At 36.4% G+C, this 15647-nt stretch overlaps 1 protein-coding gene across 1 annotated transcript in view; it reads left to right on the top strand.

Moving 5' to 3' along the window:
* Positions 1-9788, top strand: part of LOC131316425 (putative late blight resistance protein homolog R1B-23) — a 113511-nt gene extending 103723 nt beyond the window's left edge. Inside the window, exons 4-5 of the mRNA XM_058345780.1 lie at positions 7108-7691; positions 7930-9788. Coding sequence (XP_058201763.1) covers positions 7108-7691; positions 7930-9627 — 2282 coding nt within the window. The 3' untranslated portion in view covers positions 9628-9788. The remainder of the gene's footprint in view (positions 1-7107; positions 7692-7929) is intronic.
* Positions 9789-15647: the final 5859 nt, after the last annotated feature.

The raw sequence follows: 15647 nt of genomic DNA, 5'->3' as shown, positions 1-15647 counted from the left end.
GATTGGAACGTTGTCAAAATAATAATAACTTAAATAATAGGAAAAAAAAGTTACACGAGATAAGCATCTGTCCCAAATGAGGGGTTGGATTTATAATAACTGTGAAATTCTTTGGATCGTTCTCTCCTAAAATGGGCCTAGCAGTTGGGTTAGGCTTATACTGACTGTGGATCAATTGGTTCCAGTTTCATTAATTCTTATACTTCTATTCTCCTACCGCTTGAAGGGAAAAAATTGTGCAAATAAAATATGGTAAATTTCATTATACCCCCTCGATTCTATTGACATCGCACTCACATCCCCTTTAGTGGAAGTGATTGACCCATTTTACAATCTAACAGTCTATATTTATAAGGTGTATCGTAAAAAGATCCATTTCTATGTGGCCGGTGATCAGAGAGAATTGGGGAGCCGAAAGATTGGGCCCATATCTAGATAATTTTGAATTACTAACAAAGTGTTTAAGTCATCTAAAGAAAATTATTTTTACACTCCACATTTTCAAAGATGCACTTCCAAGTTATCTTTCTCTACGCTTAAGATAATATACCAAAAAAAAACCGACTACAACACAAAATTTGAAGTGCACTTACAAAAAAGTGAGGTGCACAAGTCATTTTCCTAAACTCAAGTTTGAAGTGACTTGATTTATTTTTTTTATTTTGAGCTAAGAATATAAAAGATTATGAGTAGAACTTAAAAGAAATTCAGAAATGACAATATACTGCAAAAAAAAAAAAAAAAGTTGATGGGTTTTGTCTTTAGTGAAAATTTTAATTTCAGATAGAATTATTTGCTTTTATATTTCCTTCCTTGTTGCAAATGACTAATTAAAAAAAGAAATTGACACAAAACTAACAATCTAAAGAAAAAAGACAAAATAATTAATATTGTCCAAATCGAGCCTAATTTGCGGTGCCTTCTTCAAAGCCGTGGGGTGTGGTAATCACACAAAACCTAGGTGGGCTTGTGTGGGAGACTATCATTAGGTTAGAATGGTGGTGATACGAGAAAAGAGAAGAGGTGGTGAGAGAGTTTTAATTTCGTGAATTTATCAATTTCTTGTCATTTTGTATTAGTAAACTAATTAGCGTAGTGTTCTTATAGGTGAATGCATTTCTCCTGATGTTAGGTTGTTCCAAAAAAAAGGTACTTGATCTATTTGATCAACTAACAGTTTACAAATAATGAACTCAAAATGTTAGTGTATGCTCCTTATCGTGATGCCCCATTGTCGTGTGTCCTTTTAATCTTTGTATTCGTCTTCAAGGAATAAGAAAATTGATCCTTTTTTATTGTTCATAAAAACAAACGAACTCCCATACAGTCACAAAGCAAGGAGGAGCAGCATGATTTTATAGAGCAAGAGTGTTGTCAATGTGATTTCAGTAGAATAGAGGGGGTATCCCTGAAATTTACCCAATAAGACAATTAAATATGCCCACCAAACAAAAAAACTCAAGTTGAATTTTACCGAAGTTTTTTTATACATAGGGAACACAACTTATTATAATAATACCGATTTTTATTTTATATTATTGGAGCTGTTATTATATATTAGTTGGTGGGGGTGCTGAGCCGGGCTCATGTGAACTTCATCAAATTTGCTGTAAATGAAGCATTTATATAAACTTTACATCCATCTCAAAACTAATTGGCAATAAGTGGAAAAATCCTAAATTTTATTAAATGATCACTCATTCAACTATCAAGGAAGGTGAGATTCTATTTCCCAAGCCATGTCCTTGTTTTGTCCCCCTAAATAATTTAGATTAAATTATTGGACACGGACACGTGTCCCACGCGTTTCCTCATGTCCGGACACTGCGACACTTCGATTTCTAGAGGTGTCGGTGCTTCATAGCTTTTTTATCATTCAAAAAAACAAATGAACTCCCATACACTCACAAAGCAAGGAGGAGCAGCATGATTTTATAGAGTAAGAGGGTTGTCAACGTGATTTCAGTAGAATAGAGGGGGTATCAGTGAATTTACGCAATAAGATAATTAAGTATGCCCACCAAATGGTGTGGTGGCATTCGGACTTATATAAACCAAAATTATACATTGGGAACACATCTTTATGTATCATAGCTGGTGTAGCTGTTATTATAAACCACAATTCTAGACCTGTTCCATCAATTTGTTCTTCCTCTATCTCATCTCTAACTTGCTTTTACCTGATCAATCTCCATTTGGAGAGAGAGATGGGTGACTTTGATGTTGATTTTTTCCATGAGAACTTGAAGCAACATATAATGAGCTCTGGGTTCTCATCATTCATAAGAGAGAAGCTTGAATCTCTTGAGGAGGAGATAGAGTATATGAGAGGATTCCTTAAGGTTACAGAGAAGAAACGCAACGAGCATTTAGAAGTGATGAATCTGGTGAGGCAGATCAAAGACGTGGTATTCGAGGCAGAGAATATCATAGAACGGTTTGTAGTTCAAGCTTTAAAGGCTAATCAAAATTGGAATCATCTTTCCCCTGACCTTGAAAGTGTCAAAAAGAAGATCAAGACTCTTACGGCTAAAGTAAAGCAGATTTATGACAAGAACATGTATGACATTAATGGAGTAGCAGTCGAAGAACTTGAGCACTCTTTTTCCAAAAGTGAAGGTATTGGTACATTTTTCTGTAGAAGTGTCAAAAAGAAGATCAAGACTCTTATGGCTAAGGTAAAGCAGATTTATGACGAGAACATGTATGACATTAATGGAGTAGCAGTTGAAGAACTTGAGCACTCTTTTTCCGAAAGTGAAGGTATTGGTACATTTTTTCAGTATTTTAATCTTCAAAAACTACCCAGTGTTCTATGTTTTCAGTTTCAGCAATGTTGGCCGGGCTCTTATGGGGATAATATCATGTCATAAATATGATACAAGCAAAGAAAATTTTTTTAGTGACAGGCTCTGAAAAATGGGATATGAGAAATTGTTCTATTCCAAAACACATATTTAAATTTTTACTAACCTTACCATGGCGCTCTTGGAGAAAATGTATGTGATTGGAATTTGTGCTAAAACCGTATATAATTCTAAGTAATATACATCAATCAAACTTACTAAATTAAATAGATATAGAAAAGACTGTGGCTTAGAAAGGATAACACCCCTTCTGCACGGGGTTGATGCTCTTTCTCCAGGATGTATACGACCTTTGAGTTCTCTTACGTGCATCGAATTAAACTCACAATTTGACGGTTTAGTTTTTTGACACTCTAAACTGTACGAAATCCAGCAGCAAATATGATCTATATACGGAAAATATAATAGAATCTGAGCCATACATAAACCAGTGATGAAGAGGATATAATAATAGAGCAAAGGAGACGTCGTGTGTGAAGGAAGAATAAGAGGAGTAAATACTGTTATTGGAGTACTAATAGGATAGTGGTTTGATTTGTTGGAGTAAAAATAGGAGACAAGTCTACTTCAACTAGTCCCGCGTCAAGTTAAGTGATTAAAATTCATCAATGACAAATCAAATAATATATATGTATATATATAATACTAAATTCAAATTCCTTGACCATAACCCTTCTTTTTGTTTCCCAACAGGAGATTCAAGTTCATCAGAAGGGAGTAACACATCCAAACTGGCAGAAGAGAAGGAGGTGATTGGTTTCGACGAGGAGGTAGAGACATTAATGGGAAAGCTTCGAGACAGTGGAGATGGTGGACAACTAGGGATAATATCAATCATCGGTGCAGCTGGAGGTGGCAAAACCACTTTGGCCAGAGAAGTGTATGATCATCCTTTTACATCACAGACCTTTAAAATTCGTGCATGGGTCAATGTTCCTCAAGATTATCATAAGACTATGAAGAGGAATTTGTTGATTCGTATTTTGGAATCAGCTTTCCCAAAAAAACATGGAGATTACGAGAAGAGTAGTGAGGTTAAATTGGGAACAGACACATACAAATGCTTGCAGGGTAGGAAATATCTCATTGTCATGGATGACATATGGGGCATTGAAGCCTGGAATGATATCCAAAGATCACTTCCTAAGGAACGTCAAGGCAGTAAAGTGTTGTTCACAAGTCGACTACTTGTTGAACCTAGTCACATCCATTGCGTCCCTCATTATTTGGCTCCCCTACCCAGAAGCCACAGTTGGAAGTTGTTACAAAAGAAGGTATTTTGTTCCAAAAAAGAAAAAGAAAATTAGTATACGTAGTATAACTAAACACAGTTATTTGAAAATATGCATTCTTCCTTGTACTTTTGTCGTATGATTCCTATTTCTAATTTCGTTTTAAGTATGTCTTATTGTTGTCATATCATGAACTATTAAACTCCTATTACTTGGTTCAAATTTTATGTAATTACAACTACATACATCTTGCGCATATATATTTTGAACAGGTATTTGGGAAGAAATTTTGCCCCCCGAAGTTGGTTGGCATCGGTGAGCATATAGCAGAAAAATGTAAAGGACTACCACTCGCAATTATCGCAATAGCTGGCATTCTGGCAGTGGAAGACAAGACACTGTACGTGTGGGAGGAAGTTTCCAAACGTTTAAGTTCAATCATTGCCAAAAATCAGGAAGGTTACATGGAGATACTAGAACTTAGTTACAATTACCTACCTCTTCATTTGAAAGTGTGTTTCGTCTATATTGGAGGATTCCCCAAAGATTCTGAAATCCTCATATACGAGTTGATAGGCTTATGGATCGCTAACGGATTTATTCAGCAAAGTGAAGGGGATGAAAGTTTGGAGGACGTAGCAAATGATTACTTAAACAGTCTTATTGATAGAAATCTGGTAATGGTTTCTAGGAATAGGTCCTTCGGAGGAGTTAAAGCATGCAGTATTCATGATCTTCTGCGTGAATTAAGCTTGAAAAAAGCCAAAGAGGATAGTTTCCTTGTGCACTCTGTTTTCAAAAGTGAAGGTATTGGTAGATTTTTTTCAGTATTTTAATATTCAAAAACTCGTTAGTCTTATATGTTTTCAGTTTCAGCTATATATATCGGGCTCTTATGAGAATAATAGCATGTCATAAATATGATGTTAGCAAAGCAAATTTCTTTAGTGACAAGCTCTAGAAAATGGGATATCAGAAATTGTTCAATTCCAAAACACAAATTTAAATTTTTAGTACCCTTACTATGGCCATATTAGAAAATACGTATGCGAGAATTTATGCTAATTAACTGTATGAAATCTCAGGAAATAGATATGGAAAATATTAGAGAAATCCGAGCCATACAAAAAGAAAAAGAAGTGACTAAGAGGATATAATAAAGCAAAGGGGACGTCATGTGTGAAGGAAGAATAAGAGCAGTAAATATTGGGGAAAATTTTCAATACACACCCCTTTAAGGTGTGTATCATATGTACCTATTATATGATCCATATTGTGCCACCTCATAAAAAATTACCTACTGAACCGGTCATTCATAACATTTTAGGTCTATCGTAACTTTTATACCAAAAATCCGTAACTTTTCATTCATAACATTTTTCTTACAAATCATAATGTTTTAGTGCATATCGTAACTTTTACACTAATCAATCGCAACCTTTTTAGAGTCACAACATTTTGGTATGTTTCATAACTTTATAAAAAAATCGTAACATTTTCAATTCGTAACATTTTCACTACGGAATCGTAACATTTTAGTCCATTTCATAACTTTTTAATAATGTATAATCAATTGTGCAATTGATTACTTAATCAATTTTTTTTAAGGGTAGTTAATCAAATATGTAATCTATTATGTCAATGTTCAATTCCATAATCGATTAGACTTTATAATTGATTTTTCAATTGATTAGACATCATCATCAAATATATAATTGATTTTGCAATTTTGTAAATAGAAATTATAATCAATCGATTCTGTTACGTTCAATTATGTAATCGATTAGACAATATAATCGATTTAATTTTTAATTGAATTGAGTACAATTAGGAAACAATGTGAAGTCGATTACTCAATCGATTTGCTAATTGATGGGTCTCAGTAAGTCCTCTAATCAATTGTGAAATAAGTTAAAAACAACATTGTAATAGATTTCAAAATCAATTGTTCTGAATAACACAAATAATTGATTACATGATAGATTATATTTCTCTATGGTTTCAATTGCGTAATTGATTGGTATCGATAACACTTGTAGTCGATTACATTATCAAATATGAGTATTTGTTATTTGTAATTCAGATGTGAGCACTAATTTACAAAACTCTAGTAGTATGTCTATTGACCAAAAAATATATAACACGTCCTAAATATAGTTGTCTTTTACACATAACTCTAAAATGTATTGGTAAATTTATCTCGTCACCTTCACTTTCTTGATCACCCATTAACTTTGTTAGTGTTTCCTACCTGATTAATATGGATGATCGACTTCGCTATTCCTTTTAATTGGACTATTTACCTGAAATATTTTTTTTTTGATCCGCATGTGAAAGTTCACTATGCAATTCAAGGTATTGTGAAAAATGTTAAACATCTTAATATTTCAAAAAATTCCACAAAAACTTGGCTACATATATGAAACACTTTAAAAATCCCGTAAAAAAAATGCCTTAACTTAACCTTTTATTACAATATAATAATGATAGTATCTTTTTCCTTTAGTAATTATCGAGAGCAACGTATTTTAAAGAAGTAAATTATTTTCACTTGAAATAATTTTTGCTTCAAAGGTTTTAAAAAATTAAATTATTATTTTTAATATAAATTAATTATCAAAAATAAAATTGGGCCTAATTTTTCAAAGGAAAAGAAAGATATACGTTGGTTGGGAAGAAAGTGAGAGGCTTGAGGGGATTTCTTTCCATTTTGGTTAATTCATAGGGTTTACCTGTTGTATTGGTAACAGGTTATTTGTTAGTAACCTATCGTAACATTTTAAAATGTCCAAATCATTTTTCAAACATCCAATGGTAATTAATGAGAGTGCATATGATACACACCCAAATAAGAGGTGTGTATTGTAGCACTTCTCTGAATACTGTGTCAGTCTATTGGAATGCACCTTTTGAGAAAAACTTACTCACTCATATAAACCACTGGGCTGTTATTGGAGTACTAGTAGGATAGTTGTTTGACCATGACCCTTCTTTTTATTTCCCAACAGGAGGTTCAAGCTCATCAGGAGGGAGAAACACATCCAAAGCGGCTGAAGAGAAGGTGGTGGTTGGTTTCAAGGAGGAGGTGGTGAAATTAATGGGAAAGCTTCTCAACAATAGAGTGGGTGGACCGCTGGAGATAATATCAATCACCGGTGCAGCTGGAGGCGGTAAAACCACTTTGGCTAGAGAAGTGTATGATCATCCTACGACGTTACAAACCTTTGAAATTCGTGTGTGGGTCAATGTTTCTCAAGATTATGATAAGACTATGAAGAGGGATTTGTTGATTCGTATTTTGGAATCAGCTTCCTCAAAAAAACATGGAGATTACGAAAAGAGTAGTGAGGATAAATTGGGAGAAGAGACGAAGAAATGCTTGAAGGGTAAGAAATATCTCATTGTCATGGATGACATATGGGACATTGAAGCCTGGAATGATATCCAAAGATCATTTCCTAAGGAAAATTGCAAAGACAGTAAAGTGTTGTTCACTAGTCGATTACCTGTTGAACCTAATAGCATCCACTGCGTCCCACATTATTTGGCTCCCTTACCAGAAAGTCGCAGTTGGGAGTTGTTAGAAAAGAAGGTAATTGTTTCATAAGGAAAAAGAAAAGAAAATTAGTATACGTAGTATACCTAAACATACTGATTTGAACATATGCTTCCTTGTACTTTTGTCATATGTTTCCTATTTCTAATTTCTTTTTAAGAATTCCTATTTTAAAATATTATTATTTCTTGTCACATCATTTCCCTATTACTTGGATCAAGTTTTATGTAATTACAATTATATACATCTAATATTGCACATATTTATGGATCAGGTATTCGGGAAGAAATTTTGCCCACCAGAGTTGGTTGGCATCGGTGAGCGGATAGCAAAAAAATGTGGAGGACTACCACTCGGGATTGTCGCAATAGCTGGCATTCTGAAAGTTGAAGACAAGACACTCGACGTGTGGGAGAAAGTTTCCAAACGTTTAAGTTCGATCATTGCCAAAAACAAGGACGGCTGCATGAAGATACTAGAACTTAGTTACAATCACCTGCCTCTTCATTTGAAAGCATGTTTTGTTTATGTTGGAGGATTCCCCAAAGATTCTGAAATCCTCGTACGCGAGTTGATATGGTTATGGATCGCAGAGGGATTTATTCAGCAAATTGAAGGGGATAAACACTTGGAGGACGTAGCAAAAGATTACTTAAGAAATCTTATTGATAGAAATCTCGTAATGGTAGCTAGGAAAAGGTCCTTTGGAGGAATTAAAGCATGCCGTATCCATGATCTTTTGCGTGAATTATGCTTGAAAAAAGCTGAGGAGGATACTTTCCTTTTGCAAATTTACAAGGATACTTCTTTACGTCATGATGCAACTTACCATCGTCGCCTCTTCATTGGCAGCCGGTTCTTTCGTAAGTACTTTTCCTTTATGCCTCGTACTCAAAACCTTCGTTCTCTTCTGTGCCTCGTCTCGCGAAACTCCACTTTTAAATGCCCTGAAACAAATTTGGCATTCTTTGTTGACAACTTTGAACTTCTCAGGGTATTGTGTTTTATCTCCGATGAATGCGAAGGAGATATAGCACATCTAGTTCATTTGAGATTCTTGGCACTTAATTTACCAGTTCACACATCGAACTTTGTATCTCCATTTTCCAACCTCTTCAACCTAGAAACCCTTTATCTCCAAGCTCGGTCGATTGGCATGAATTTGAAAACCATTCTGTTGCCTCGCGATACATTTAAGATGGTTAAGTTGAGGCATCTATATGCTAAAGGAGGGGTATTCAAATATCATCTTAGCAGAGGCCGTAATCCTGACGTAGCAGCTGGAATTAATTTTGACCCTTCGCTCAACTTGGATAGCTTACAGACCTTGCATCCAATATGTCCTTGTGAGAAGTGCCGAAATTTCTTGGTAAGGACTCCCAAACTTAGGAAGCTAGGATTTCATGGGGAACTAATATCCAATGCTTTTGTTTTGATGCTCCCCGACCTAGAGTTCTTGAATTGCCTTGAGACACTCAGTTTTAACCAATGCCGCATTCCGAACGAGGCAACTACCCTTCCGCCAGAGCTGAAGTTTCCTCCGACTGTTACACGGCTAACTTTGGGGAATACGTGCTTAAAATGGGAGGAGCTATCAATCCTCCAAACCTTGCCGTTCCTTGAGGTTCTCAAATTATTAGAGCGGGCCTGTCGAGGACCAATTTGGATCGCAGGTGAAGTTGAGGAGGGGTTCTCTCAACTCAAGTACTTGAGGTTGCAGGATCTGGACATCAAAGAATGGAATGCTGTCAAAGATCCATTTCCGAGACTTGAGGTCTTAGTGGTTAATCATTGCACACAGCTGAAGCAGATCCCGATTGAGTTTGCTAATCTAAACGAACTTTGCAAAATTGACGTAATTAGGTGCAGTCGCTCTGCGGAGACATCGGCCAAGGAGATTCTGGAAGTGCGAAGAAATGCAAGAGGAGATGATGATGGCATAAATCTCTTGGCCAAATATAATTATTATTAGTTGGAACCACGACAGAAGTGACTGTCCATGCATTTCTCATAAACCTCGGTTTTAATTTCTACTGTCTATGCTGTTGGATAATGGTAAGCTAAATTTTGTGGGCCTGGTGTGTGTGCAAGGTGACAGGCAGAGAGTGAGGTGAGAGAGTAATGAGAGTGCCAAATGTGTGAAGTGGGGAGTTTGTATAATAGAGTGCTTTGTGTGGCTGTGTGTCATTCACGTCTGTGTCATCAAATTTTAGTCATTTGGATTACAGCAAATTTTTAATTATTGGCAATTGTCCCTATTGTCCCCATCGTCGATCTCTTCTTTATCTCCCCTTCGATCTTCACTTGGAAGCTGGTTAATTTATTTGATAAACCACCATTAGCCTATGCTCTATGAGTCTATGACTATTCTCATCACTGTCAATGGTGAGTGCATGTTTCTAGTGGTCGATGAGATACATAGGAAATTCTTTCATGAAATTTGTTGTTTTTACAAACTGTTATTGGAAGCATCGTTTCTAGATCTCAGTTATATGAACTTCGATTTTTTTTTTTTTGGGATTTGGTTATGTGGCAGAAGAACCTGATTTCACTACTAAATTTAGATAAAGCTCATATTTTCTGGCTAATTAGTACAGGCGTGACCTCTATAAGTACTCCGTTGATAGCCTTGTTTTAGGATGATTAATATTTCTATAGTTTCTGAGAATGGCATTTCTGTTTATTGTTGTAGTGCTATATATATACCGATCCCTCAAATGGATTCAAATTCTTTTCCAAGCTAGATGGGTTATGCTATCTCAACCACATAGAAACCAATTGTTATAAACCATACGAGAAGAGAAATGGCAACCATAGCTGCAAAGCTTTCTGCAATAAACATTAATTTGTACCTTAATCTGTGCTGAGGAAATAAAGTTGCCTCTCAGACCCTCCTTCTAACAGCTTAAGCTTTTAGATGAGTTGGTGGTTAACAATCTAATATGGTATCAGAGCTAAGGTTTCGGAGAATTTTGTTCCCCTTTATTTGTTGTGATCCAAGACTTATGGATCGTTTGTTTACCTCTTCACGTGCAAGTCGGGGGTCTAGAGTGTTGGAGTTTGTCCCATATTGGTTAATTATCTCCTCCCAAACTAGGCGGACATATTGATTCCATGTGAATATGTTAATAATATGATAGGTCAAATTAATACATGTTCTCTGTATCGAATCGAATACATATGTCATGACCCAAATCCATAGATTAAGATCCGTGACCGGCCAGTAAGTTCTAATTAACCCACTAAAGGCCTACTTAACTTTGAATCTTGGCCGGAGATTGTCAGATATTATAACCCTTCTTCTTTTTTCCCGACAGGAGGTTTAAGTTTATCAGGAGGGAGCAACACATCCAAAGTGGCAGAAAAGAAGGTGGTGGTTGGTTTCAAAGAGGAGGTAGAGACATTAATGGGAAAGCTTCACGACTCGACAGTGGAAAGGGTGGACGGCTGGAGATAATATCAATTGTTGGTGCAATTGGAGGCGGCAAATCCACTTTAGCTATAGAAGTGTACAATCATCCTTTGATGTCACGTACCTTTGAAATTCGTGCATGGGTCAATGTTTCTCAAGATTATGATAAGACTATGAAGAGGAATTTGTTGATTCGTATTTTGGAATAAGCTCCCCCAAAAAACCATGGAGATTATGAGAAGAGTAGTGAGGATATATTGGGAGAAGACACGCACAAATGCTTAAAGGGTAAGAAATATCTCATTGTCATGGATGATATATGGGGCACTCAAGCCTGGAATGATATCCAAAGATCACTCCCTAAGGAATGCAATTGCAATAAAGTATTAATTGTTAACTAATCGACAACCTGTTGAACCTAATAGCTTCCATTGCATCCCTCATTATTTGGCTCCCTTACCACTTACTAGATAGTTGTAGTTGGGAGTTGTTACAGAAGAAGGTATTTGTTTCAAAAAAAGAAAAGAAAAGAAAATTGGTATACATACTATAACTAAACAGAGTGATTTGAACATATTCTTCCTTGTACTTTTATCATATGTTTCCTATTTCGTATTTCTTTTTAAGGATTTCTAATTTAAATGTTTCTTATTTTTGTCATATATATGAATTGTTAAACTCCGATTACTTGGTTCAAGTTTTATGTAATTACATTTATAGACATCTAATACTACACATATATATTGAACAGGTATTCGGGAAGAAATGTTCCCCACCGGAGTTGGTTGGCATCGGTAAGCATATAGCAGAAAAATGTGAAGGACTACTGATAAGCACCCGATAATGCATTGAAGGGGGCGCTAGTTGTCTAGTCTTAGTTATTTTTATTGTTAATTTAGTTATTCTTAATTATGTTTGCACGTAAAGTATTCTAGTTCTGTTTCGTAGAAAAGTCGTGCGATGTAGGAGTTTTAAAGCCAAAGTTTGTCAAGACATCCAAGGTTTAAAGATGATCAAGAACTGAGTCACCAGAATCCAAGAACAAACATTCAAAGACCCGACGGCTCACCAAGGCAAGGCGATGGCCAAGGCAGAGAGCAAAACCAAGTGCTGGCCACAAGGGCCTCGGCATCGATGGAAGGAAAACTCTTCCATCAGTAGCGAGCTCCTTCGACAGCACCTAACTGCATCAGCATCGATGGGAAGAAACGTGCTCAATCAGTACTGAATCAGCTAGCAGCAGCCTCAGCAGCCTTGAAGCCACTTCGGCATCGATGGGAAGTCTCAACCTCAATCGATGCCGAGGCCTTTAGCACAGCAGCATTAAGTCATTCTCCATTGATGCTGAGGGTTTTAGCCGGGCATTTTTGGGAGCATTTTGAGCATATTCCGTGCGCAAACCTTGGAGATATAAATAGGAGTGATGTCACTTGTACAAACAACTTTTGATTGCATAATTTTAGATCTAGCCTAGATTTTGAATTACTTTTTGAATGTTCTTAGTGTTCTTCATTTTCAGCTTTTGAATATTTAATTTTGGGAAAAAAACTGAAATGGTCCCTGTAGTTAAGTGTTTGTGTCAACTTGGTCCCTGTAGTTGTAATTGGCTCGATTTACACTCTGTACTTCCCATTTTGTTCTAACTTGGTCCAATTACTAACCGTCGTTAGTCCTTTTAACAACAAAATCAAATGGCCTACTTTTTTGAGGTTAAAACAGTAATTCTCTCATTCCCCTCTTGTCCTAATATTAGGGGTATGCACGGGTCGGGCGGGTCAAGTTTAACCCTCGAACCTAAGCCTACATGTCGGGTAACAAATGTTTTAGGCCCAAAAACCGTACCAAAAAGGAGTAAGAACCGTCCGCGAGCTCGATTCATTACATTGGGTCGGGTCAGGTTCAACCAAAAATTGAATTAATCCTTATAAATTGGTCAGGTCGGGTAAGAAACACACCAATCCAGACCCCAAACCGAAATCTGATTTTTAACAGAAAATGAACTTGTGCCTATCTGAACCACATGTTCGACCCCGCCTGAGACCCTTCGGGTCGGGTCGGGTCCGCGGGTGGGCGGATTTTTTGCACAGGCCTACCTAATATTCCTGTGAACCAAAACATAGCTCATTCTTCCATTCTCCATTGATAAGGAGGCACCTGAGAAGAAATTTGGTTATAGTTTTCTACAAAAAGTTGCCCTCCAATTCAGCATTTTCATGATCAGCCATGAGGCAACATAACCACTGGTATTGTCTACTTGTTCAACTTGTGGACAAGTACTGAAATGCCATATTTTTCTGCATAGTACTGAAAATGCATATAGAATCATGTCCAAAAGTCACACAACATGATATAGATTCAAAAGTCACAACAAGATAAAGAACCATGTCCAAAAGTCAGAATATTACATAAACTCAGGGGTTGTTCGGCTAAATATGCCAAATGGCTTTTTTTTTTATCCTTATTCAATTTTTTTTTTGCATTTGTTAGTTTTTTGTCAATCTTTTGGAGATTATTGCTTCATGATGACAAGAGGAATCTAAAAAGTAAAAAATTACCATCGAAATTCAATTTTTTTTTGAATAAAGACGAAAAAATTGGTTTATTTTTGTCTTTATTTAAAAAGACTAACGGCAGTTAGTAATTGGACCAAATTGGAACAAAATGGAAAGTACATAGTGTAAATCGAGTCAATTACAACTACAGGGACCAAGTTGACACAAACACTTAACTCATTGACCATTTCAGTTTTATGCTACTTTAGCCTTCATTAAAGTTGTAGACGATCATCCGATTTATCGTTTAATCTAATTTTCTTCAAGTGTTGTTATTTCAAATATGTTAGCTAGATTTTTGCTTGCTCTTATCTTCATAGATATGTGTGAGTAGTTTTCCAAAGTTAGGTCATGGGGTGATTTGTAAAGACACGTAAATTTATAAAACTATTGAAATGTTTTATAAGAAATCAAACATTGCAAATTGATTTGAGTTATTGAGAATTGGGGCTAATGTGATAAAATGTTGCATTTGAGGGGTGAGTGTGTGATATGTGCTTAGTGTGTATATATATAGTATATGTATGTGTGTAGGGAATAAAAATTCCCCAATACTCCTCTCTCTCACTCCCCCGTTCCCTCCTCCCTCTCCCGGCTCCCTCACCCTCTCTCTTGCTCTCACCCAAAATCACCCTAGAGCCTTCACAAAACAACCTTCAATCCTTCGTTACATTGCGTAGTAGAGCTCGTTTATCGTTGGTTTGAGCTCGGTAGAGTCATATTCCATTCGGTTTCAAGATTTGGGGCTAGGGCTTGGAAATTCTTTGAATTCGTTCTTCGATCTTTGAGGTAGGGAGTTCTAACTTTCAATATATGTTTATGACTTATTTCTTGTAGCTTGATTGGTGTCTTTGATTGTTGTTGTTTGTTGAAGTTGTTGTTGTCTAGAAACCCATGAAAATCTGCAGAAATTCTGCTCGAACAGCCTTTGTTATCGATACCTTAGCCTTTGTTATCGATACCTTTGTGTTCAAAAACCCAGATAATCACTTGTTATCGATACCATTTGCCATTGTTATCGATACCCTTGCGTCTGGAATCATTTTTGACCAAATGGTATCGATACCTTTGTATTAGGTATCGATACCTGTTGCTTATCTCCAGCTTTTACTGTCTTGCTTCATTTTTCACCGTTTTGGTTCCCAATCAATTCCAACCTACTCTAATACTTTCCGAAAGATCTTTTACATGATTACTCGCACCTAATGACTTCGTTGGATGTATCCAAGACCCTAATACTCATTTGATCGTGATTTACGAAAATCGCTTTATAAACCAAAGTTGGATTTGAACGGTACAGACTAGTTGGAAAAAGGATTTCGAAACTTTACGGACACGACGAGAACGTTTTAGGACTCATCGACGGGTGAGTGTCTGGCAGAGGACTTCGGGGTTCTTTAACAAGCCTGGCAGGAGCTATATGCTCATGTTTTATACTTCAGGACCTCCCATCGGGTAAGGTGCCTGGCAGAGGACTTCGGGGTTCTTTAACAAGCCCGGCAGGAGCTTCGGCTTAAGACACTTGTACGAAACACACTTGGACACATGGTGCTTGAAAGATTGGATTTTGAATTGCCGTTGTTACCCATTCATCAAGACTTGTTGCCTTGTTCATCATGTGATCACTCCTACGTTTCATTTGCATACATTGTTAGATTAGAGCTTTCTACTGGGCTAGTGTAGCTCATACCTTACATTATCTTTCAGGTACTAACCCAGGGCAGTAGCATCATGATTGGAGTGCATGGAAGTGAATATTCTTTTGAAAGCTAACATTGAAGGGTTATTTAGCCATCTTTGTAAATCTATTTTTGGAAGATGTCTTTGTAACACTATTTGTAAATCTTTTGACTAAGGAATATTGTAAGTTCTTAACTCTCTTTTGATATTCGGTAATTATGACGATTTGGGCCTCGAAGCCAAGGATGTAACCTCATGGAAACGTAAACCTATTTTGGGGTATCGTACGGATAATTGTGAGATTTTATTTATGGAAATTCATTTATTATTATGTTTAAAATCGAGGGT

Source organism: Rhododendron vialii, chromosome 2a, assembly GCF_030253575.1.
Source record: "Rhododendron vialii isolate Sample 1 chromosome 2a, ASM3025357v1".
Classification (NCBI taxonomy): Eukaryota; Viridiplantae; Streptophyta; class Magnoliopsida; order Ericales; family Ericaceae; genus Rhododendron; species Rhododendron vialii.
Note: the sequence above shows the minus strand (reverse complement) of the source record. Positions and strands in the feature narration are given on the sequence as shown.